Raw genomic sequence first — 24,369 nt, 5'->3', positions numbered from 1 at the left:
GCACCTCTCACCAAACTGGAGTACAAGAGTGGACGGGAGAGTGCTCAGGGATCAATTGCTGCCTGCCGATCCAGCCAGTAGTGAAGACATACTGTTAATAAAGAATTCTTTTGATGATGTACAAGCAGGAGTAAAATCCCACTCACTTTTAGCCATTTTGGATTTGCTAGGCTTGTGTGAAAAAACCAGACACACAAAGTAAGGATCTGCTGAGTAAGAAGTTGCTGGTTTTACTTTTCATATTTATGATCCTAGTTCATGAAAGCATCGCTAGTGAGAGCAGCTGGTGTCCCTGAATAAATGGGACTTGCCCATTGTAAACACTTTTCTAAAAGTTTTATGTGCTTTAAAAGACTGAGTCACTCCCCTGACCCTCCACACATCTTAACACACTGTAACTTTTTCAAGGTGAGATAAATGAACCAAAAATATCAACACTATTTACTATGATGTTAATGAAAAAAATTTAACTTTTAAAAGCAGACCAAAAGAAGCAATCAGTTTAAAACATTCTTGTAACCACATAAAGTGAATGTTACAGCAGAAATAAGTGTTATAGCTGATTATCAAAATTACTAATCAAGTTAGATAGCTTTTAAACATTACAATTTTCCCTTATTATTATTAGATGCTCAGCTAACTGTGCATTACTGATTAATTTCCATCTGCATTTAATAGAATCCCAAGATAATGCTAGTTCTATCCATTTGAAAATTGTGTACAGGAATAGAGGTGTTCAGATTTGATTTCCAAGAAAATGTATTCCACATATACACCTCTACCCCGATATAACACGACCTGATATAAAACAAATTTGGATATAACGCGGTAAAGCAATGCTCCAGGGGGACAGGGCTGTGTACTCTGGCAGATCAAAGCAAGTTCGATATAATGTGGTTTCACCTATAACACAGTAAGATTTTTTTTGGCTCCCAAGGACAGCATTATATCGAGGTAGAGGTGCATTTTAAAACATGGAATTTGGGCTAAACGTGTTTTCAGCAACACTCCTTCCCACGCACAATGGAGAAATTCAAATATACATGCGGGAACAGGTTAAGGGGTAGTTAAAAAAAAAAATACGAAGGAAGCTTTAGGGATAGAATCCAATTTACTAAATTTTGCATTGCCATGTTATATGTGATTGCATCCTATTCTAAGAATGTAATGTGAGATGAGCTGCATCTGTCTTCAGAATGGATTAAATGTCCTAAAGAAGTAGAAATTTAAATGCTGTTTCTGAACAATTTTCAGGTTTCTGGGACTTAGCACATCTCAGTTAATATAACAGCATATAAAAGAACATTTAGTTTTTGGTTTAAAGTAGATTAAGTGTGTTTGTAATAATACATGTTTAGCACATAGTGCTTTGCATTTTCAAAGTGCACTGATTTAGCAGTCCTAGCAGTGATTCTATCCTGTAATGGTGGTTAGTCAATAATACTGTTCTCATTTTACAGATAGAGATACTCAGATGGAGATGCTGACACAGCCAGTGCCCCAGAGAGGAATTAGTATCAGCATTAGGATTAAAATTAAGGAGTCTGTGGGTCCCAGAATTATGCTTATGCCATTAGACCAGACCTTTCTTTTATTCATAGAAACTTGTGACATTGAGGATGCCCCTACTAAGAAGGGTTACCAGAAGAGAGTTGTCTTGGAAAGGGTTGCTAACACAGGCAGGAGGTAGGGAGAGAGGAGAAATGGTTGGCTGAAGAGAGAAATTAAAAGCAAATCAGAAGGAACCTGCATTAAGGATTTTTGGTGCTCCTGAAAGAGAGAATACAACCATAAATGTTGTTTTTACAGTAATAAAGGGGAAAAGTCCACCTTGTTCTCCCACCTTCCCCTTTCCAAAGCTGTCAGTCAGTCACTTGGGTGCTTTTGAAAATTTTACCGAGGGAGCCAGCAGCACCATTTTATAAGCATTCTCTTGAACAGTGGTTCTCAACCTATTTACCATTGTGGACCACAAATGCAGCTCTCTGTGTTACAAGGGCCTCATCCACACACTGCTGATTGGGCCGTAAGCAGGCCGCAGGTTGAGAACCGCTGCTCTAGAAGGTTAATGTTTCTGTTTGCATGTGCCATGAAAGCCTTTAGTGGTACAGGAGAGTGTGTCTTGTTCTGCCATTTTGAAGGGGTTAGAATTGGGCATCACATGAAAAATTATAGGTGCCAGGCAGTTGTGATTTGTTCTGCCTTTTGGAGTAAGGAGTAGAAATTGCACCTTCTTCTGAGAGACTCATAGACTCTTACCTTACATTTTATAACACACTGCTATTCAACAAGAAACAGACATACAGATCAGATTAAGAGTACTGTAAATGGAGGAAAAGATGGGAAGAAAACTGCACCAGGCTTTCCTTCTAAAATGTGTATAGACTATTCTCTCATTATACATATTAGTGTCTGTTACTAATGTGTGTCTAAGTGTTGTTCTCTTCTCAAATCTTCTGCATCTTTCAGATATCTCTTCCGTAATAGGTCTTTTCTGAGAATCCCTCTGGCTCCTAGGCCTAGGTTCTCATCACTAAGGAGTTTGAGGTTGGCATGATATAAAGTTGTCCTTCTCAAGCAGCATTGCGCACCTTGTGCTATTTTACATGTTTGGATAATTTCCCTCAAGGAGAATTTGCATGGTAATTGTAATGCTACCATGCAAACTGCTGTCTTAAAGCTTGAGTTTGCAACTGCTTAATTTTCATTACTAATTTGCATTTCCCTGCATACAAGTATAAGACTGATATTGTGTATTGGCTTCTCTTGGTTCACCACTTTATTATTTGCAATGTTTATTTTCACTGGATATTAAGACTCCCAGCATTTATAAACTGTAAGGCGCCTTTCTAGAGTATGGTTTGTAAATTGCATATTATATATAGTGGTTTACTTTTATATAATATGGATGTAGAGGTTTATTTCCTACCTATTTCACCATCATAGTATTTATAATTCACGTTTGCCATAACTTTTTTTGTGAAGTCATGTATCTAGAGTTGTGTATCTGATGAACATTTAGTTCAACCACTGTACATTGCATGGTGTTTAAGGAATGCGTAGGCCGTTTAGAGTATTTTTAGTAGCTTTTTAAACCACTCTTGATATTCCACTTTGGATACATAGTGCATGTCGCTTTTAAATATCATGCTTCAAGTGCCATTTTGTCAAAATCAGTTTTTAACAATTTCCTTTTAAAGGCCATACATGGAAGAACCACGCCATGTTAAAGTGCAAAAGGGATCTGAGCCACTAGGGATTTCCATTGTGAGCGGAGAAAACGGTGGGATATTTGTATCTAAAGTAACTGGTGGGAGCATTGCCCAACAAGCTGGTCTTGAATATGGTGATCAGTTACTGGAGGTAATTTTGTTTGCTTAATATTTCTACTACTTAGTAAACAAATGCAGTTGTGTGAGTATAAAATTAATACAAAGTATCTTGTGAATGAGAACCTGTCTCTCAAAATTATAAATGATACAATAACAGGGATATTCTAGATTATCATAATAAAATAATACTTCATTAATTCTATATGAAGTTTCATCAGTTTTTACTTTACTAAGCGTGTCTTGTATAAAGGATAATGCTGCTTTGAAGGTGGCTGTGTAGACAGCCAAGTCTTCTGCTGCAGTATTTGTGGAAGATAGATGTACCTGAAGCAAAACCATGGAGCCAGAAAACCAGAAACCTGGTGTTTGAAATTCATAGCTGGATCCAGAGCTTGTCTTGAACACATCAGTACTTAAAATCATTCATCACTGGGGTTGCCAGTTTTGGTTGGATGTCTTCCTGGAGATTTCATTACATAACATAATCTTTAATTGCTGGAGACTCCAGGCCAATCCTGGAGGGTTGGCAACCCAATTTATCATGGTGTAACATGAACTAGCAAATATTCAACAGAAAAACAACTTTAGGTGCTATTTCACAATCTTTGCAGTACTTCAGTAGAATGCTATCTGTCATCCAAAAAGAAAAGCATTTCAGGATTTTCATCAAGTTGTCAAATATTAAAGTTGCATTGATTCCTCCAAAGGAGGAATTAAATAGTAAAAGAAAAATCAATAGTTCAGTAGCCGCGCTCTCTCTCTCCCTTCTTCAGACAACCATCTCGCAGCACTCCCACAGATTGAGAGACTCGGGTTTCAAAAAGCAACTTGCAGCATCCTGATTTGCTGATACTCTGTAATGATTTTGCTGGCTTTCCTTTGAAAATTGGATGTCTAATGTCTTATATTTTATTCATTCTAGTTCAATGGAATAAATCTGAGAAATGCTACAGAGCAGCAGGCTCGACTGATCATTGGACAGCAATGTGACACCATTACTATTCTGGCTCAGTACAACCCACATATGTATCAACTTGGCAATCACTCACGATCGAGGTAAAAGTTAGCTAGACCTTGAAAATGCTGTTGTCTGGTCTGTCATTTATCAAGATATTAAAAACATTCTAAACTGAGACTGTTAACTAAAGATGTTTTGATTAAAAAAAAAATGAGTGCATAGAAAAAAACAAAACAAGGTGAATAGCATCCATTTTAAAACCAGGGCGTTTTTTTGTTTTTTGTTTTTTTTTTTTAAGACTAAACAAGGAAAAATTAACTTTTTAGAAGCATGAAACTAAAAACAAAAATGTTCCTTTCTACCATAGTAATCACACATTGGTTTACTGTAGGAGCTCTAGTAGCATTGACACTTTGTCACAAGAGTACTGAAGGGGTTTTTTTGGCAAAGTCTGTACAATTATATATAGACTTTTTTAGGAATTTTTCTCAGAGATGTTGGGGGAAGAACCTACTGGCCTTTGAAAAGGGGACACTCTTATCTAAAGTATACTGGACTACATCTCAAAAAATAAGGAATTGTTTCTGTAAGAATCCACTTGAATCCTTAGAAACAGGCTGGTTTAGCAAAACGGAGGGAAGGCAGAAAATCTACCCTGGAGAGGCTACCTGGACATTCACAGAGGCGAACTGTAGTTCTTAAGAGGAAAAAAACAAGTTAATGACACCCTCAGTATTTAAGCAGCCACATTCCTTGGTCAGCTTTAGTTGTTACTGTTGTCCTGTGCTTATAGCAGGTGTGTACTGCGATAACGTCAGGCTTTGTCTACACTACAGGGAAAAGTCGATCTAAGCTACGCAATTTGGGTTGCATGAATCGCATAACTCAAGTCAACGTAACTTAGACCTATTTACCGCGGGGTCCACACTATGCTTCCCATAGTTTTCTCGATCCAGTGGAGTACAGGAGTCGATGGGAGAGCAATCTGTGGTCGATTTAGTGGGTCTTCACTAGACCTGCTAAATCAACTGACCACCAATGCATCGATCACCGCACGTCAATCCCCTGGTAAATGTAGACAAGATCTCAGTATAAATGCTAGGTAGGTAACTATACACAGCTGCTGGGAGTGACTCTTGCAGCCTCAGTCAGCAGACTTATGCTAGCAAGGGTCGGGCTAGCACACTAAAAATAGCTGTTCAGATGTTGCTATGACATTTGGCATCAGGCTCTCAAGCCCCACTCCCCTTTTTCTTCCCCCCTCACACCTTCTGTAGGCATCAGAGCCCAAGATTCAGCCCAATCTGGAACATCTGTATTCCTATTTTTAGTATGCTAGAGTGAGCCCCGCAAAATAGCAATAGTGACCCCAACTGTGAGACTCACTCCCAGCAGCTGTGTAGACATACCCACGGGGTACTGATTTTCAGTTGTTGGCAAGTAAGGAAAGCAGAAACTGATTTGCAAATAGTATTTTGTTTATTTTTAAATGTGCCCTTTAGAGCTTCCATAAGTACCCTCATGTCACATGTTGAGTTGTACATGTCCATTTACAGTTACCAAAACTGCAAATTGCTTTTGTATATGCAGGTAATACATTTCAAGACACTGCAATTGCCTTTAAGGAGACCTGGTGAAGGTGCAGTCCTGTCTGATTTGGGATCTTAAGCAGCTCTTAGTATTTTTATAAAAACTTTTAACCGTTTACATGTCAGAGGATTTCCCAAAAAGTATTTGAAAATCAGTCCCACTTCAGTTAAACTACTAATAGTCTTTTCAGACATGATCACACTTAAAAGTCTGTCTTTCTCTTTCATAATGTGCATTATGACAATGCTTGCAATTCCATGAGGCTATTGGGATTTCTTAAATGATATTCCCAGTATAGACATGAAAAGACATTCCCAGGGCATTTCCAGATAATTTAATTCAGATTATTTATTCAGAAATCACAATAAAAAGCAAAAATATACTATTGAGGAGTATAGTTCCCTGTAGAAACCAAGGACCTAACTGGGAGGTCTGCCCAGAGAAGTCTTTCAGAACAGAACCCAAAGATATTAGCTATAACGCTAATGCAAGTTTGCCTAAAAAGAAATTTAGAAAGTTTATACTGATTGCACTATTTTGAGATTTCTCAATTGATTTCAACTTGATTATAGCCCAGATTGAGATTCCAGGGAAAACCAGTATCTGAATTACAAATGTTCCTTGATGTCTGAAGTTGAACTGTTAACATTTATCAATGTGTTTTACACCATCTCTCACTCTTTGTTTAGTTCTCGCTTAGAACCGGTCAGCAATCATTCCACTCCTCAAGGCAGTGGAGCTGCAACCCCTGACAATCATTCCATAATTGATACTGTGAGTGAACAGGATGAAGGAACAATGACACCTCTATCCCAACAAACCACACCTGCAACTAGTCCCCGGAATTCCATGAGGTAAATAGTCTGACCATGTCATTTTCTGCTTTCCAAAAGTGAGGGAAGGACAAGACATAAAATGAAATGTGCTTCCTGCAGTGCACTGACATTTTTCAATAGACAAGAGCCTTGAGATAAAACAATTTTCGTGTTTCTTGCAGACCTATTTGAGAAGCACTTCAAATACAAATGTAGCAACAAGATTAGTTTAATTGAGAACGATATAGGAAGCATGAAGTTGAAGTTATGCTGTAGAGATGTAATAAGGAGGCAAATAGACTACTTTTGTTCAGATGACTAGGTGCACTTGAACTGTAAGTGAGACCAGCTAATACACTTTTTTCAAATTGTTATCAAAAGGGTCACTGTGGACACAAACAAGAGGACCCCTGAACCAAGAAATGTTGTCATTAAAAAATCCCAAGTGGAGCTTGGAATCCAGATATGTGGTGGAAACCTGCATGGAATATTTGTGTCTGATGTAGAAGATGACAGCCCAGCAAAAGGACCTGATGGACTAGTAACAGGAGACATGATACTTGAGGTAAACTGTGAAGATACAAAATATAGAAGACATATTCCCTTCTAATGTTTCAACTTTTTAAAAAAGCATGTACTTGAGAGCATGCCTGATGGCAGTCCATTAAATTGGTTGTTGCTGCTAGATTCCTTACAGCAGAGCACTTTCTGGAGGGTTTGATAGCTCCATGCAGTTGCCCATAGGAAATACATTGTTTTCTTTTAGGCTTCTGTCCTAAAGCATTCTTTTCTTCACTTCATGTTAGGCCTTGCTTCCCCTGGGGGCACTCGGCAAAAGTTCCCCCCCGCTAAGACCAGTTCATTTCCACTAGTGTTAGTAACCCTGGAAAACCTAGTGCAGATGGACAGCTCTCTCAAACATTAACAATGTCTAAGTGATGAGAACTCTGAGTCTGTTTGAAACAATAGCTCTGAGATCTGTCCCCATCATTTCAACGGTGTGTTAAGACTTAAGTCTCAGAAGCATTTAAATACCAACAGAAACTATTTCACAGGTGATCATTTTAGCAGAAATGTGCTTATTTTCCATTGTTGGTTGGAGTAGCAACTAGATCAGGGTGTTTTGGGGCAACTAGTTGTTGGGAAATGTGAAATGACCATTATCAGAAATTAATCTCTTTTTCAGCCATATGTATATTTCCTAGTGTAGATGTGGTAAACTGCTTTGAGCCACAGTTAGCACCGTTTTGTCTGTCTGCAGTGGGGGTTTGCAGTGGTACAGCCACACAGATGGCTGTAATTAGGACAAACCCTCAGTACAGAGAAGACCTCAGACTGCTTTCAGAGGAGAATCATCCACTTCCCAGAACGAAAACTGTCCCATGACCTACGCTGCACTTACTCCTTGTCAGTACAAAGACCTGCAGCACGCTGCTAGAGTAACAGCTGCAGCAGCATACAAAAAATTGGATTAGTATGAAAACCCTAAATTTCCCAAAGAACTCTGTGTTCATTGGAACAGACTGTTGAGGAGGGAAGGGAGTCCCTGCCCATAGCTCGGGCCTAATATACTACTGAGGGCATAGGGCCTTGGTTATAACTCTCACAATTAAATAGTTGGCAATCACTAGCAGTACACAGAGGCTTATCTTTGCTAAAGACGGAGTTTAGAGTACAAACCACACATAAGCCTGAAGTACTAGTGTTGGTGTACATGTACTAAGAGTTGAAGGATTACTGCTGTAGAGGGTAGTAGGCTCTAGATGGGAAAACTTGAGCCCAGACTCTGTAGATGGGATACAATAGCCCCTATGAACCGCAGGCCCTCTCCCCATTTCAGGGGGAAAAAGGGGGGGGGGGAGAAAGAGTATGAGGGAAGCAAGGAGAAGGGACGATCTGTGTAACAGAGAAGGTTGGTCTTGTCCTTGTGACCTTGGGCAACCCGTTAATTTTTCTGTGGCTTGTTTTTCCATCTGTGAAATGGGGATATTTCCCTACCAGACAGGGGTGTTGGGAGGATAAATACATTGTTTGTGAGCTGCCCAGATCCTGCTGTGTTGGAGTCCACATGAGTACTTTGGTAGATGTGCCCATTGTACCCGCTTACTTCTGGATATTAGTCCATATGTTGGAGGTGTGCAGGGTTTGTTTTTAAGTTTATGCCTTGATTCAGACCACTTGATTTGCCCAGGAATCCTAAAATAAAAATCCTGGACTGAACAGAAACACTGGATTTTTGTCCTCTGACTGCAGAGGTGTTAATGCCACTCAGCCTTGAGTAATACCTTATAATATGTGCTCACTACTTATGCTAACAATCTGTTCCACCCTGCATTTTGCTGTGACTCTGGGAGTACCTTTCCCAGACCCGAAGAAGAGCTCTGTGTAGCTTGAAAGCTTCTCTCTCTCTCATCAGCTGAAGTTGGTGCAGTAAAAGAGATTATAGCCATGTCTGCAAGATTATGTATGTACGCATACAGCCAGTGCATTGTGGGATTGCTCCTGAAAGCCGTAACAGTCGACATAAACAACACAATGACACTGCGTCAACCAAATTATATCAACCATGACTCTATGCTGCTTGGGGCAGTGGTGTTACAATCAGCATAAAGATACATTGACGTTGGCAGGAGCCAAATTTAAGCAATGACGTTTAGCTAGGTCAATGTAAGGTGGCTTACGTTGACCTAACCCTGAAGTGCAGTACAAGCCTACCTCACCCACCTGGTTTCTCTAGGAATCCTAAATAAGAGCTCCTTGGAATCTTGTGATTTTCTGCTTTTGTGTCCAGAACAGCTAAGGGAATATGGTGGCTTTTTCCCTTTCTGTGTATATCCACTGCATTTTCTTCAGGGATTTTTTAAAAATCCTACTCTCTGTCTCAATACTGGATATTTTAACTGGTGCCTACACTAGTGTTGTATCATGCTATGGTGAGTTTTCCTTTTACACATGTACCTGCCATTGGGACAACCAAACTCTCACTTCACATGCTTCCTCAGGCTCCACTCTAATCCTACAATCTAGTAAGACACAACATCAGCTCCGAGACCTCATGAGTTTTGGTTTTTCTGTATTTTACAGTATGGATCTGTTGATATGCGAAATAAAACAGCTGAGGAAGCCTACCTTGAAATGCTGAAGCCAGGAGAAAATATAAGAGTAAAGACTCAGTACAGAATGGAAGAATTCAACAAGATTAAAGAGTTACCTGGAGATGGATTCTATATCAGGTATTGACATGTCCATTAAATAGCTAGTGTCCTAACTATTTTGCCAGCAAGAATCACATGTAGCTGCAAATAATTTAAAGGTAATGGACCGTACAAAGCTGCTAGAATAGTATGCTGACCATTGTATGCAAGGGGTCAGAGAGGCAGCAAATCAGTCTTAAGGCTTATGTTGGAAATTCAAAGCACAATGCCATATCTCAGCTAGCCCTTGATTCTTTGCAATTGCTGAAAGTGTGCAACCTATATCCCAGGTGTAACTGCGTACTTCACTCTGACTATATGGGCATTTGGAATGTTAGAGACCAACTCCAACAGAGTCATTTATTTTTCTAAATATCTACACCACTTGCTTCACTTGAGATGGTGGAGCTTCAGTTATAGAGTCTATTTATGTCTCTCTTTGCAGAGCACTTTATGATCGGCTGGCAGAGGTGGAGCAGGATTTAAACTTTAAGAAGGATGACATTTTGTATGTTGATGATACTCTACCACAGGGGAACTTTGGTTGCTGGATGGCTTGGCAGCTGGATGAGAATGCTCAAAAGCTAGAGAGAGGACAGATTCCCAGCAAATATATGTAAGTGACCTCAGTGACAAATTGCTTCTTAAAGTTCCTGAACGATGAGCTATAAACAAGAAAGAACCGGGTTTGAGTCTTCAAAGCTGTGTGATTCCTGTGAGGTATGAGTTTCCTAGAAGTGTTATTTTAGGGGTGGCATGTTTTAATAACATCTAATTAAATAAGATGTTCCATCAAGTCATTTTTAGTGCTGCTAATAGTAACCTCCTAAAAGTGGAAAGGAGACACAGTACTGTGCTGTGAAAGAAGATTCAGACAGTGCCTCATCTTATAACCAAAAGTGTGATACCTTCCATTCTGTCTATGGTAGGGGGAGATTGACTTTCACTGGGAATTAGGGACCTAATTACCTTTAAAAAATCTCCTCCAAAATTCTCAGCCAGAATTTGTCAAGCTCTTTCTAGTGCTTTTTACCCACATTCTAGTGTGCCTGAAAAAAGGCCCAGAAAGTCAGACTTAAGATATATAATACATGGGATATATTCTTCCATTGTTGATCAATAGTAGTTTCAGATTATGGATATTCTGTTGATGCTGCTTGAGATCACTTGGCAGTTGCCCTACGGTATGTCTACACTATGAAATTAGGTTAAATTTATAGAAGTCAATTTTGTAGAAATCCATTTTAATAGTCAATTTTGTGTGTCCCCACTTAAAACCATTAACTCGGCGGAGTGTGTCCACAGTACCGAGGCTAGTGTCGACTTCCAGAGCATTGCACTGTGGGTAGCTATCCCACAGTTCCTGCAGTCTCTGCCACCCATTGGAATTCTGGGTTGAGATCCTAATCCCTGACGGATCAAAAACATTGTCGCAGATGGTTCTGGGTAGATGTCGTTAACCCTCCCCTCCTCCCTCATGAAGGCAACGGCAAACAATCATTTCTTGTTTTTTTCCTGGGTTACCCATGCAGACGCCATACCACGTCAAGCATGGAGTCCACTCAGCTCACCGTCACCCTACATACCGTCACCATACATCTCCTGGGTGCTGACAGACATGGTACTGCATTGCTACACAGCAGCAGCTCATTGCCTTTTGGCAGCAGATGGTGCATTACAATTTGTGGCCGTCGTCGTCGTCTCCTGGGTGCTCTTTTAGCCGACCTCGGTGAGGTCGGTCAGGGGCACCTGGGCAACATGGATGCTCCTGGCAGACCTCGGTGAGGTCTGTCAGGGGTGCCTGGACATAAATGAGAGTGACTCCAGGTCATTCTCTTTTTAAGTTTCGTCTCCTGGAGATTCAGTCCTGCCTGCAGTCGTACTGCACCAACTTCTGGCGAGCAGCCAGGAGACAACGATGGCTAGCCGTCATACTGCACCGTCTGCTGCCACCCTAAGATGTATAAGAGAGATGGAGTGGATCAAAACAAGAAAGCGATCAGAGTGTTTTGTATTCATTTGCTCCCCACTCCCTCTCTCTGTGAAATCAGTGGCTGACAATCATTTTGGTGAGGTCTGTCAGAGCAACCCTGAAAAGTTTAATGGAGATTCAGTCCTGCCTGGAATAGTGGGGGGAGGGACAGCTCAGTGGTTTGAGCATTAGCCTGCTAAACCCAGGGTTTTGAGTTCAGTCCTTGAGGGGGCCGTTCTGTGTGACAGTTGTGTGTGTTTCTCCTTGATGCAAACCCACCCCCTTTGTTGATTTTAATTCCCTGTAAGCCAACTCGTTAGTCGACCCTCCCTCGGTGCTGCTGCAGGTGCCTGTTATAGCCTCTGTCCTTCATGCCCTTGGAGATTTTTTCAAATGTTTGGGCATTTCATCTTTTGGAATGGAGTTCTGATAGCACGGATTCGTCTCCCCATACAGCGATCAGATCCCGTACCTCCCGTTCGGTCCATGCTGGAGCTCTTTTGCAATCCTGGGAATCAATCATGGTCACCTCTGCTGATGAGATCTGCACTCACCTGCACCTTGCCACGCTGGCCAAACAGGAAATGAGATTCAAAAGTTAGTGGGTCATTTCCTGTCTACCTCGCCAGTGCATCTAAGTTGAGAGCGCTGTCCAGAACGGTCACAATGGAGCACTCTGGGATAGCTCCCAGAGGCCAATACCGTCGAATTGCAACCACACTACCCCAAATTCAATTCGGCAAGGTCGATTTCAGCACTAATCCCCTCGTTGGGGGAGGAGTACAGAAATCGATTTTAAGAGCCCTTTAAGTCGAAAAACGGCTTCATCATGTGGACGGGTGCAGGGTTAAATTGATGTAACACTGCTAAATTCGACCTAAACTCGTAGCGTAGACCAGGGCCTAGACAAGTTTTCCTTAGTGATGTTAGATTTTTTTCTTTTGTGAAAAATTGTTCTTAAAATCCCTATGTGTTTGTGCTAACCTGAATACAATTATTCAATCCATTTCACTGTAGGATGGACCAGGAGTTCTATAGGAGACACAGTATGTCTGAGGCTAAAGATGAAAACAGCTCCACTAAGACTTTGTCAGCAGCAGCTCGAAGATCATTCTTTAGAAGAAAGCATAAACACAAACGTAGTGGTTCCAAAGATGGAAAAGATTTACTGGCTCTTGATACAATCAGTACAGACTCCATTCCTTTCTTGGATGGCAAGTGCCTTCGTTATATTTAGTTTTCTTAAGGCTATGAAAAAACACCTAAGAGAAGTGTGGTTTTCTGATTGGTCTGCATATAAACACTGGAGAATCATCTGTGTCCTATGACACTCATTGTCATCAGGCACCAAGATAGGCATTAAATGACAAGCTAGATCATCATCTCAAATTAGTGCTTGTAATTTCTTAATTGAAAAAGAAAATGTCCATCCCCTGCTATATGAATATTAAAATTTAACCTTTTGAGCGGGGTTAGCCCAAAAAAAAAAAGCTCTTTGACATTTATGCCACCAGCATTGTTTAAATCCTTTAATTCCAGCTTCTTATAACAGGACTACAGGCCCTTTGTAAATTGCCAAAGATTTATATTGAAACCTTTTGTAATTAGTTGTGTGCCCTTTATTTATCTGAACGATACTCCAAAAAAATTTTAAATTGTGCATAAGTGACTTTTTTGTTACTCTTTTTAGATTCTGTGAGTCTGGCTTATCAGCGTGTACAGAAGGTGCATTGTACCTCTCCCAGGCCCGTACTCATTCTAGGACCATTACTTGATGCTGTGAAGGACATGCTAGTCAAAGAATCTCCTGGAAAATTTTGCAGATGTCCTCTTGGTAAATGTACAATTAATAAGAGCAATTTTATATGTCTTGCCATGTAACGTTTATTTGTACTTGTAGAAATAACACAATCATCTGGCCTAACAACTGGATTAAAGGGTAGCACAAAGATTTGGGGGCTGGGGGGGGGGGGCGGGAAAGCAGGACTGTGAAATTCTATCCTGTAAATCTTGTTCTGTTAAGAAATATAAATGAATGACGTATCAATTTTTGTTCTCTGAAACAGAAGTGATGAAAGCTTCCCAACAAGCCATCGAACGGGGAGTGAAAGACTGTTTGTTTATAGATTACAAACGAAGGAGTGGACATTTTGATGTGACAACAGTAGCTTCAATAAAGGAGATAACAGAGAAGGTGATTGTCTCTTTATGGTGTCTTCTCTCGCTCTCCAGTTTACTATAAAATTTACAGATAATTATTATATACTGTGTTTCCTGAAAAAAATTGTACTAGTGCTGATTTTGTTCTGTTTCAAAAGATTACCAAAGAATTGTTCCCAGGGCATTTTCTTATTGAGAAAAACAAGGTAATTTAATATAAATGCAGTTACCTTGTTTCATCATGTCACTATTCAAAGACTGTTTTATAGTCCTAGGTGTAGAGAAACTGTTTGTGTTAGTGGTTCTTTATTAAGTCCTCTTAATGTTAGTTAAAAAAAGCAATTCTGTGCATTGCATAGTTTGAATTAACTTTTGATTTTTAAAAATATTTTTAAGTTTCTTAACATTGCTCAGATTGGATAAAATTTGCTAGTTCATAAACACTGCAAGAAAGAAAACTCTAAACTGACTTTAACAGAATTAAAATGTGTTCTGTCAAGCCAGATAGATAGATACTCTTATTGCTTAAGGAGTAGAGCTGCATATTTGGTCTAGTTAGGAGATATGAAAGATTATTTATCTGTTCTTAAAGACAAAAATGAATCCTTTATCACACTAGGTTTGAGATTAATTGATTCTCAAATATCCTCAAATAAATGCCTGTTCTATTAATAGATTTTTTTTTTTGTACTCTAAATAGGGTTTATTGTTTCATGTATTTTTGTCATCCTAAGGATTGATAAATCCTTTACATACAATGCACTTTGTAGTTACTGCCTGCTTAATCCCCTGTCATATAAATGTAAAGCAGAAATTCCATTGAGTTACTGGGGTTTCACTGAGGGATTAATAGGGGCCTTGTAAGTTTGCTTATGCTTTCTACCCAAATATTTGTTTTTAGGACTGTCATTGTCTGTTGGACATTGCTCCTCATGCCATTGAACGGCTCCACAGTGTTCATATCTACCCTATTGTCATCTTCATTCGATACAAAAACGCTAAGCAAATCAAGTAAGTGAGGAATATAGCTTACAGCCACTTGTTTTGTTATACAGTAATAGTTTGTATAGTCCATTTCATTGTAGTATCTCAGAATGTGAATCAATTAAGCCTTGCAACTCTCTTATGAGGTAGGTAGACTTATCACCATGCAACAGAGGGATAAAATGAAGGGACTTCTGTAACTTACCATGATTTGATATAAAGCATATTAAGTAGTGCTGTTGATTAATCACGTGAGTTAACTGTGACTAAACTGAAAAAATTATTTGCGATTTTAAAAAATTGTGATTAATCGCACTATTAAACAATAGAATACCAATTTCCATTTATTAAATATTTTTGAATGTTTTTTCTACACTTTCAAATATATTGTTTTCGGTTACAACACAGAATACGAAGTGTACCGCGCTCACTTTATATTATTATTTTTATTACAAATATTTGCACTGTAAAATGACAAAAGAAATAGTATTTTTCAGTTCACCACATACAAGTACTATAGTACAATCTCTTTATCGCAAAAGTGCAGCTTACAAATGTAGATTTTTTTTGTTACATAACTGCATTCAAAAACAAATCACTGTAAAACTTTAGAGCCTACAAATCTACTGAGTCCTACTTCTTGTTCTGCCAATTGCTCAGAGAAATACATTTGTTTATATTTACGGGAGATAATGCTGCCCGCTTCTTGATTATAATGTCACCTGAAAGTGAGAACAGGCTTTCGCATGGCACTTTTGTAGCTGGCATTGCAAGGTATTTACATGCCAGATATGCTAAGCGTTGTATGCCCGTTCATGCTTTGGCCACCATTCCAGAGGACATGCTGATGATTCTCATTTGAAAAAAAGAATGCATTAATTAAATTTATGACTGAACTCCTTGGGGGAGAACAGTACGTTTCCTGGTGTTTTACCCGTATTCTGCAATATATATTTCATGTTATAGAAGTCTCAGCACATGCTCATTTTAAGAACACTTTTCACTGCAGATTTGACAAAATACAAAGAAGGTAGACCTCTCCCTTGATATAACGCTGTCCTTGGGAACCAAAAAATCTTACCGTGTTATAGGTGAAACCATGTTATATTGAACGTGCTTTGATCCACCAGAGTGCACAGCCCCGCCCCTTTCCCTACCCCCCTTCTCACCCCCCGGAGCACTGCTTTACCGCATTATGTCTAAATTCGTGTTATATCGGGTGGCATTATATTGAGGTAGCAGTGTACCAGTGTGAAATTTCTAAAGATAGCTACAGCACTTGACCCAACAGTTAAGAATCTGAAGTGCCTTCCAAAATCTGTGGAGCATGCTTTCAGAAGTCTTAAAAGCACAACATACTGATGCAGAAACTACAGAACCCAAACCACCAAAAAGGAAAAACAATCTTCTGCTGATGGCATCTGGCTCGGCTGTGAAAATGAACATGCATCAGCCCTCGCTGCTTTGGATCATTATCTAGCAGAACCTGTCATCAGTATGGACATGTGTCCTTTGGAATGGTGGTTGAAGCACGAAGGAACATATGTATCTTTAGCGTATTTGGCACATAAATATCTTGCAACGCCAGCTATAACAGTGCCATGCGAACGCCTGTTCTCACTTTCAGGTGACATTGTAAACAAGAAGCGGGCAGCATTATCTCCTGCAAACGTAAACAAACTTGTTTGTCTGAGCAATTGGCTGTACAAGAAGTAGGACTGAGTGGACTTTCTAGGCTCTAAAGTTTTACGTTGTTTTATTTTTGAACACAGTTATTTTTGGTACATAATTCTACATTTCTAAGTTCAACTTTCATGATAGAGATTGCATTACAGTACTTGTATTAGGTGAATTGAAAAATACTATTTCTTCGTTTTTTTACAATGCAAATATTTGTAATTAAAAATAAAGTAAGCACTGTACACTTCATATTATGTGTAGTAATTGATACAAAAATATTTGAAAATATCCAAAAAATTTAAATAGATAGTTTTCTATAATTGTTTAACAACATGATTAATCGTGATTAAACACAATTTTTAATCACATGATTAATCATGCTTTTTTTTTAATTGCTTGAGAGCCCTAATACTAAGTTATTTGTCTTCAAGTAAACAGTGCTTAGATGCTAATCAAGGCCCAAACATGAATTTTGAAGCACATCTATTTAAGTAAAACGCCACCACTTCTTTTAAATATAACCAGAAAATGAATCAGATGTAATAAAACTGTGTAAAGCTGTACTAGCTATTGGCCAGATTTTCAAAATATAAAGAAACTGCTGCTGTTGAACACTCTCTTGAAAAGCTGGCCAATAGCTCTTACAGCTGCTGTTTTAGAAAACCAAGTTAAATAGAATAATATTGTGTAAGATTGAACTGTTGACACAGGAAGTCGTGATTTCTCAGTGCTCATCAAAATTAGGTGTATTAGCACGTTAGCATTGGGAGTACCTGGCCTGGGCATCAGAAGTTTAATAGTAGGATTTTCAAAAGCATCAAAGTGATTTAACACAGGTCTCATTAATTTTTGGAGGGATCTGTGCTCCTAGATCAATTAGATGCTTTTGAAAACCACTCTGATAACTTGGACCATGTCTACAATAACACCAACACTGGCCCAGCTTGATGCATTAGCTCACCATTGCAAAGGCAAGCTATCTCCCACTTTTATCTGCTTTTTACCATTTCAGACAGAAACTTGCCTTTACTCACTAATACCCAGGAGAGCCTCTGTTTATGTTAGGGCTCTGTACCTACCTAGCCCAGTTGCTGCAGTATGCAAAGTGTGATAGCTAAAATGTCAGATCTTTGTTTCATACTTATGAGAGCATTTTCTAGAGATGGGCTTGAACCAAATCCATGGATCTAAATGGTCCTGAGTGCTGGAAAAATGTTGATCTGGAGGAGGACTTTACAGCTTGTCCCTAGTTGTCCCCCTTGTCCCCCCCTCCCAATTTGTATTATAAGATTCTCTGTTTATTTGAAAAGTTTAATAAATACATTTTTACATTTTAAGTCCTTCGATAGAGCAGTTTCTTTAGTGTTTTTTCAAAGTGTAGGATGATCTGAGACTTCTGAAAATATCCTTTAAAACTGAAAAGTTGGAAGTTTTTTTCTTTGCTTTCACTGAGTGAATTTTTGCTAATGTTATGCTGTGTTTCCTACTACAGCAATTCATATGCCTTGGATATCACTTAAACCTCATATTACTGGTAATATTACACTGAATCTCCAGATGGCGCTCTCTGTATGCCTGAAAATTAATCAGAGGCTTGGACATTACCATAACTGTATGTAATTCATCTAGAGTCTGTTGAAAGAATAACTGTTAAGCAAATGTTTTATTTCTTTTCTTATAGAGAGCAAAAAGACCCAATCTTTCTGAGGGACAAAGTTACACAAAAACATTCCAAAGAACAATTTGAGACAGCTCAAAAAATAGAACAGGAATATAGCAAGTACTTCACAGGTTAGTATTTACTGTAATCATCATTTCAGTAAGAATACAATAGCAGGTCATTCCACCTACACTATGTTTCAAAAGAACCTTTACTACATAGCAGGCTTTTTGTGTGTTTTCTCTCCCTTGGTTCCAGTCATGTTTGTGCTCTGATTCTTTTTAAAGAGAGAATATATCATCTTTCTCTCTACATTTTTTATTTTTTTTAAGTCACAAGTGCTTAGTGTATAACAGGGGCGGGCAAACTTTTTGGTCTAAGGGCTGCATCGGGTTTCAGAAATTGTATGGAGGGCCAGTTAGAGGAGGCTGTGCCTCCCCAAACAGCTAGGCATGGCCCAGCCCCTATTCAATTGTCCCCCCGCCCCCGCTTCTCACCCCCTGATGACCCTCTCTGGGACCCCTGCCCTATCCACCCCTCCTGCTCTCTGTCCCCTGACCATCTCCAGACCTCCCCCGCCCCAACTGCCTCCACTCCTCCATCCAAACCCCCCTGACCTCCCTGGGATCCCTGCCCCATCCAACCACACCTTTCTCCCTGACCGTCCCCGGAACCCTCATCCCCATTCAACCCCCCTGTTCCCTGCCCTCTGACTGCCCCCACCTCTATCCACACCCCGGCCCCTGACCACCCCCCAAACTCCCCTGCCCTCTACCCAACCCCCGCTCCCTTCCCCCTTACCGCGCTGCCTGGAGCACTAGTGGCTGGCGGTGCTACAGCTGCACCGCCTGGCTGGAGCCAGCCACACATCGTACAGCACGAGCCCCGGGTCAGGCCGGGCTCTGTAGCTGTGCTACCCCAGGAACTTGCAGCCCCACTGCCCAGAGCATTGCACCCGCGGCACGGCTGTGGGGGAGGGGCTGGGGACTAGCCTCCCGGGGCAGGTGCTCAGGGGCTGGGCAGAACGGTCCCGCAGGCCGTAGTTTGTGCACACCTCTGGTCTATAACATGGAGTTTGTTTGTTTGGTTTTAGTATTTAGAGTATCTTCTATATTCTATAATGACATCTCTCAAAATGGCTTGGCACAAATGACCCGGTATTGGGAGCATTATGGTGAAACTACATGAAGTGTAAGTGTTATTGATGGGAACAGCGTGACTGTTGCCATAACACTACAACATGCATTGATTTTTTATTTGATTTTTTTTTTTTTTGGCTGCTATAGTATGGTATATTTTGGAGTTTTAATGTAAGAAAGCTATAGTGGGATTTAATGGCTTTGGGATAGTACATATTGATATGACGTGTTATGGTGGGGTTTAAGAAGGCAGGTACACTGTCATTGGAATGGAACCATTATACATAATCGTATCAGAGGTCTGTTTTAATGGCATAGTTCATAATATGAGCCACTGAACATATGAGGAATGTTTTCTAACATATTTTACCCAAGACAGTGCTGCAGTACTTAAAGGATACTTCAGCTCGTTTCAGTGCACCAAACTCTTCTGCATAAACTCATAACATTCAGGCTGAAATCTCAGTACCATAGAAGCGAATGGCCCCAACATTACACAAAAGGTGCCTAGGAGTGCAGCATGAAGTCCTTAAGAATACACCTCTACCTCGATATAACGCCACCTGATATAACACAAATGTGGATACATGCAGTAAAGCAGTGCTCTGAGAGGCAGGGTTGTGCGCTCCAGCGGATCAAATCAATATGCAGTTTCACCTATAACGCTGTAAGATTTTTTTGGCTTCCGAGAACAGCATTATATTGAGATAGAGGTGTAATTCCTAGCCCTTATGTAGAGCTATAGTCCTTAATGTTTCTTTTAATTTAGAAGAAATTCTACTGCGATGTTTACAGAAGTGGTTTTACATAAACACACACAATATACAGTATCTTTAGGAACAGGTCTGTCTCTCCGTAAGAAGGTATTACTATTGCATGTTGAGAACTCACAAATCATTAACAATGGCAGTTTTCCAGCTTATTACATAAGAGAACTACTCCATTTTCAAAGAAGTGACCATGAACCTTGTAAATGTGCACATAACTAACCATATGATATCCTCTGCTCCTTGTGAGTGGGTGTTGCCCCCACTTGTTGCATGTTGTCTTAATTGAGGCCCAATCCTGCAAAAAATCATGTTTGACCAGAGACTCATCGCATGATGAGGGGCCTTGTAAGTTCTCTGAGGCGTGAACTAGCAGTTTGGGTGCCCCAATTTGATGCTCCTGGATGCTACTGAGACAGAACCAAAATAACTAGGTTGAAACTGAATTATACTTTTGACATACTAAAAATTCCCAGGCTAAGATTCACTGCTTAACTGACGTGGCAGTGTTCTGCGAAAAGTGTGTAGTTTAAGTATAGAGCGATATGTAATCTTGCACACAATAGCTTCTTCTCCCTGGTGTGACTACCTAGAGGTCTGAACCCTGGGGCTGCTTCAGTAACCAACTTTTTTGGGTCACTAGCCCATTCAGGCCATCTTTAGTTCAGAGACTGGACACTTGGTTTGATCGTATTGCGTTTTAAATGCTCTTTTCCCATGTACAGACCTGTCATTTTTTGAGTCAGTGCATTCTACTTCCAAATTCTCATAGTGTTGGTACGGCACGGTGTGCTGCGTCAATTAGAATACATTTTTGTGGTATTATAGAAGACGAAAAAACATCTGCCTCTTGCTATTTTTTCCTATTACTCTAGACTAGTGTTAGCTGTGGTCACAGAGGCTTTTTCAGGCACAACTATTGAGACATGTAAGGGACTCTTTAATGTTTTAAAGCTCCCATGGTCTACTCTCCCTTGTCTATGCTGATTTTTCCCCCCCTACACCAGTGTCGTTGCAGCTGAACAATTGCTAGAGCAAGGACCAGCAGGCAGGACATTAAGAGTAATGTCAATACGTGCAAGGCCAAAGCTTTGGGGATTATTATTATGGTTATGTCTCATTTCCTGTTCCTAATTGCCTGCTCTAGTTATTTTACATGGCTTGAGAGTACTGGGCAAAGTTTTTCAGTGGGTAGCACCATGATGCAAAACTCTGGCTGTTAGTTTTTGAGACTGAGCTCTCCAGTACGAATTTGTCAACAAGAAGGCCCTTGCCTTTTGAACTTGTTCTGCTTGGCATTCCACCCTTGTCTGAGTTTGGCATGCCTACGAACACTATGCACAGTGTATTTATGGCTATTTGCTTCTCCTCTCCCTCCCCCCCCCCAAAACAAAACAACACAACATAGTCCTCTCAATAAGTTTGTGGTGGCAGCACCAGTAGTTTTATTTAGCTCAGCCCTATACAATTAATTTTAAATATTTGTAAACAGCACCTAGTTGCTACAGCTATATAATTTCTATGCGTATTACTATATAAATATTAAATCTTGAACACCCTTGCTCAGCTGTGTGGGTTTATTATGATATGATGGGGTTCTGGCCATCTTTAGGGGTAATGAAAAAATTCTGCTATCTGCCTCTGAAAATAGCAAGCAAAGGACTCAGTAACAAAACAGTTGGTTAATTGATTATAGCCAGAGCTCTGACTGCCTTCCTTTGTCATTTTAAGGGTTAGCAGGAGAGTCTGCATATTAAGTACTTAACTTCTCTGCTCTGTTTATCATTGTTATTGTTTTACCCATATTCATGTATCTGCCAGTTATCCAAGTAGTTAATTTATGCATGGTCTGTTGATAAATACTATGTAGGAAAATACCTGGCTAAGAATTGCTTTTTCTAGTGCCTGATGTGTGTGACTGCAATGTTCTTTATTTTTGTAGGTATTGTCCAGGGAGGAGCCCTTTCAAGCATTTGCACTCAGATTATGACAACGGTTGATCAAGAACAAAATAAAGTCCTGTGGATTCCAGCTGGCCCGCTATAGATACTTGCCATGAAACTCTTCTACGGATGTAACTAACAGTTGGCATTTCTTTTTGTCCAATGGACACTGTCCATTTTTATCTCTGTAGAGATATAAATGATTGATTTATGAAGGGGATTGATACACTGAACAAAAAAACATCCATAAGGCGTGCTTGAAGAGAGGGATCACTTTATCAGAAGAACTTGGATTTTATGGTGTGCTTTTATGCAAAACAGAATGGGATATAACGTAGGTGTACTTTTTCGTAAGAGATTAATTTAGTTATGCTGCGAAACAAAAACCCTTTAGAATGACAAGTTTACAAAAACCTTTTCCAAGTATTTGGTTGTTGATGTTTACTTGAATGTCTTTTTTTTTTTTTTTTTTTTTTAAGTTTCTTTCCTTTCCCCAAATGAGGCATATCTCCAAAATGGAGTGATGTTTTTACATATGAATGAATGGTTGTGGGCAGTGTGATTCTACCTTGCAATTCTGACCATTTCCGAGCACACTGACATGACTACCGAATAATCACATGGGTTTTGTGAACGGTACATTTTGGGAGTGAGCTCAGAAGGGAGTGCACTCCTCTACAGGGCAGACCACTGTTGATAAAATACAAACGTTTGTCTGTCAAAGATACTGTTTTTCGTTTTTAAGCATGGATCGAATATTTGAACATCATAATATATCTGATAAATCTAAACTTAATGTGTGTTGAGAAATAATTTTTGGTTGTTGGGCCTGGATTAAATAGAGATGGGGAGAGTCAATAGCTAGGCCTAGCATGCTGTGTTTGTCACTTTCAGAGACTGTAAATATTGAAAGCTTATGTTGGTGCAATTTTGCAGGGTAATTCTTATGCATTGTACTTCAGTGTGTAGCATTCACATAGATTTTTATTTAATATAAGAACAGTCACAGTTTTAGGGCTTTGATTAAAAGCCTTTAGGGAGGTACCATAATTGTTAGTGTTGTCACTGTCAACAAATAAGCAATCGTTTAGTTTTGGTTACAAGAATTATGTACCCATTGTACCAAACTCCATTGTATCAGTTCCTTTCTTGTTTTTGCACTTCTGAGTCTGTGTTCCTAACACAAAGTTTGTTGTTATCTCTCTTTAACTGTATGTCATGTTTGTAGATACTGTACTTCAGCTGTTCTTTTGAAGTAGAACTGTTTCTCAGTGACTGTTCCTAACATTTCATTATGTAGCAAGAAGTATTTTGTAGTTTTACCCAACATTGTGTAGTTTTGCTTTTATTTTCAGTTTTTTAATTAAAAAAGGGATTCTTCTTGTACAGTTCTTCAAAGAAAAATTTGGTCCTAAAATTTAACTTCTGTTTTCCAGATACTGTTTTATAGTTCAAAATACTTTTAAAAAAATAAATATAGGAAATGTATTGATGAATTACTGGTAAAAATACTTTACATGTTGAGGGACAGCAGTTATATTTTTTTTAAGTTGAGATCAGAGTTGGACTCCAGTGGTACAATTGAAACAGACAGGTACAGTTCTGACTTGGATTTTCTGTACTAAAAATAAAAATGTCACTTTGTATTAAAAAAAAAAAGTAAAGAAACTGATTATTGTGTTAAGTCAATTTCTAGAACTTGACTTGTGCATGAGAACTATTTATGTATTGTATATTCTCACTTTTACTTGAGACATACGGAGCCAATTTTAGTTATTGTACTCATAACATTTCACATACGAAATCTTAATTCTGTAGACTGAAATTGACATGTGGGCTCTGTACACACAGGCTGTCTCCACAAAATAGATTCTGCAGGCATAATTTGTACACTTACCTCCAATTCCCTGGGTTTTCAGGGTGTTGGAAGAATTCAGACTTGTCAATAGATGTTTCAAGGATACATTCCTTTCTGAAGCACCTGTCAATTGAGATAATTGATGAAAAACTGTCCTTTACCTATATTTTTATAAGTAAAATATTAAGATCAATTCATTTAACCAAGTTTTCATGTTCTGCAGTAGGCCATCACATGTCTACCAAACTGGTGATCCAGTACCCAACCCTGCACAGGATCTGTGTCCCTTCCTACTTGAAGAAAGGAAATTTTGGGGT

The 24,369-nt window shown here is 39.4% G+C and overlaps 1 protein-coding gene across 1 annotated transcript in view; it reads left to right on the top strand.

Moving 5' to 3' along the window:
• The window catches only part of DLG5 (discs large MAGUK scaffold protein 5), a 197,981-nt gene extending 174,103 nt beyond the window's left edge, over positions 1-23,878 (top strand). The window contains exons 22-33 of the mRNA XM_050959879.1: positions 3,201-3,363; positions 4,255-4,388; positions 6,570-6,734; positions 7,077-7,260; positions 9,780-9,928; positions 10,335-10,505; positions 12,879-13,075; positions 13,552-13,695; positions 13,928-14,055; positions 14,923-15,032; positions 18,367-18,476; positions 22,194-23,878. Coding sequence (XP_050815836.1) covers positions 3,201-3,363; positions 4,255-4,388; positions 6,570-6,734; positions 7,077-7,260; positions 9,780-9,928; positions 10,335-10,505; positions 12,879-13,075; positions 13,552-13,695; positions 13,928-14,055; positions 14,923-15,032; positions 18,367-18,476; positions 22,194-22,297 — 1,759 coding nt within the window. The 3' untranslated portion in view covers positions 22,298-23,878. The remainder of the gene's footprint in view (positions 1-3,200; positions 3,364-4,254; positions 4,389-6,569; positions 6,735-7,076; positions 7,261-9,779; positions 9,929-10,334; positions 10,506-12,878; positions 13,076-13,551; positions 13,696-13,927; positions 14,056-14,922; positions 15,033-18,366; positions 18,477-22,193) is intronic.
• The last annotated feature ends 491 nt before the right edge of the window (positions 23,879-24,369 follow it).

This window comes from Gopherus flavomarginatus, chromosome 6 (assembly GCF_025201925.1).
Source record: "Gopherus flavomarginatus isolate rGopFla2 chromosome 6, rGopFla2.mat.asm, whole genome shotgun sequence".
Lineage (NCBI taxonomy): Eukaryota > Metazoa > Chordata > Testudines > Testudinidae > Gopherus > Gopherus flavomarginatus.
The sequence above is the reverse complement of the archived record's forward strand: the minus strand, read 5'-3'. Positions and strand labels throughout refer to the sequence as shown.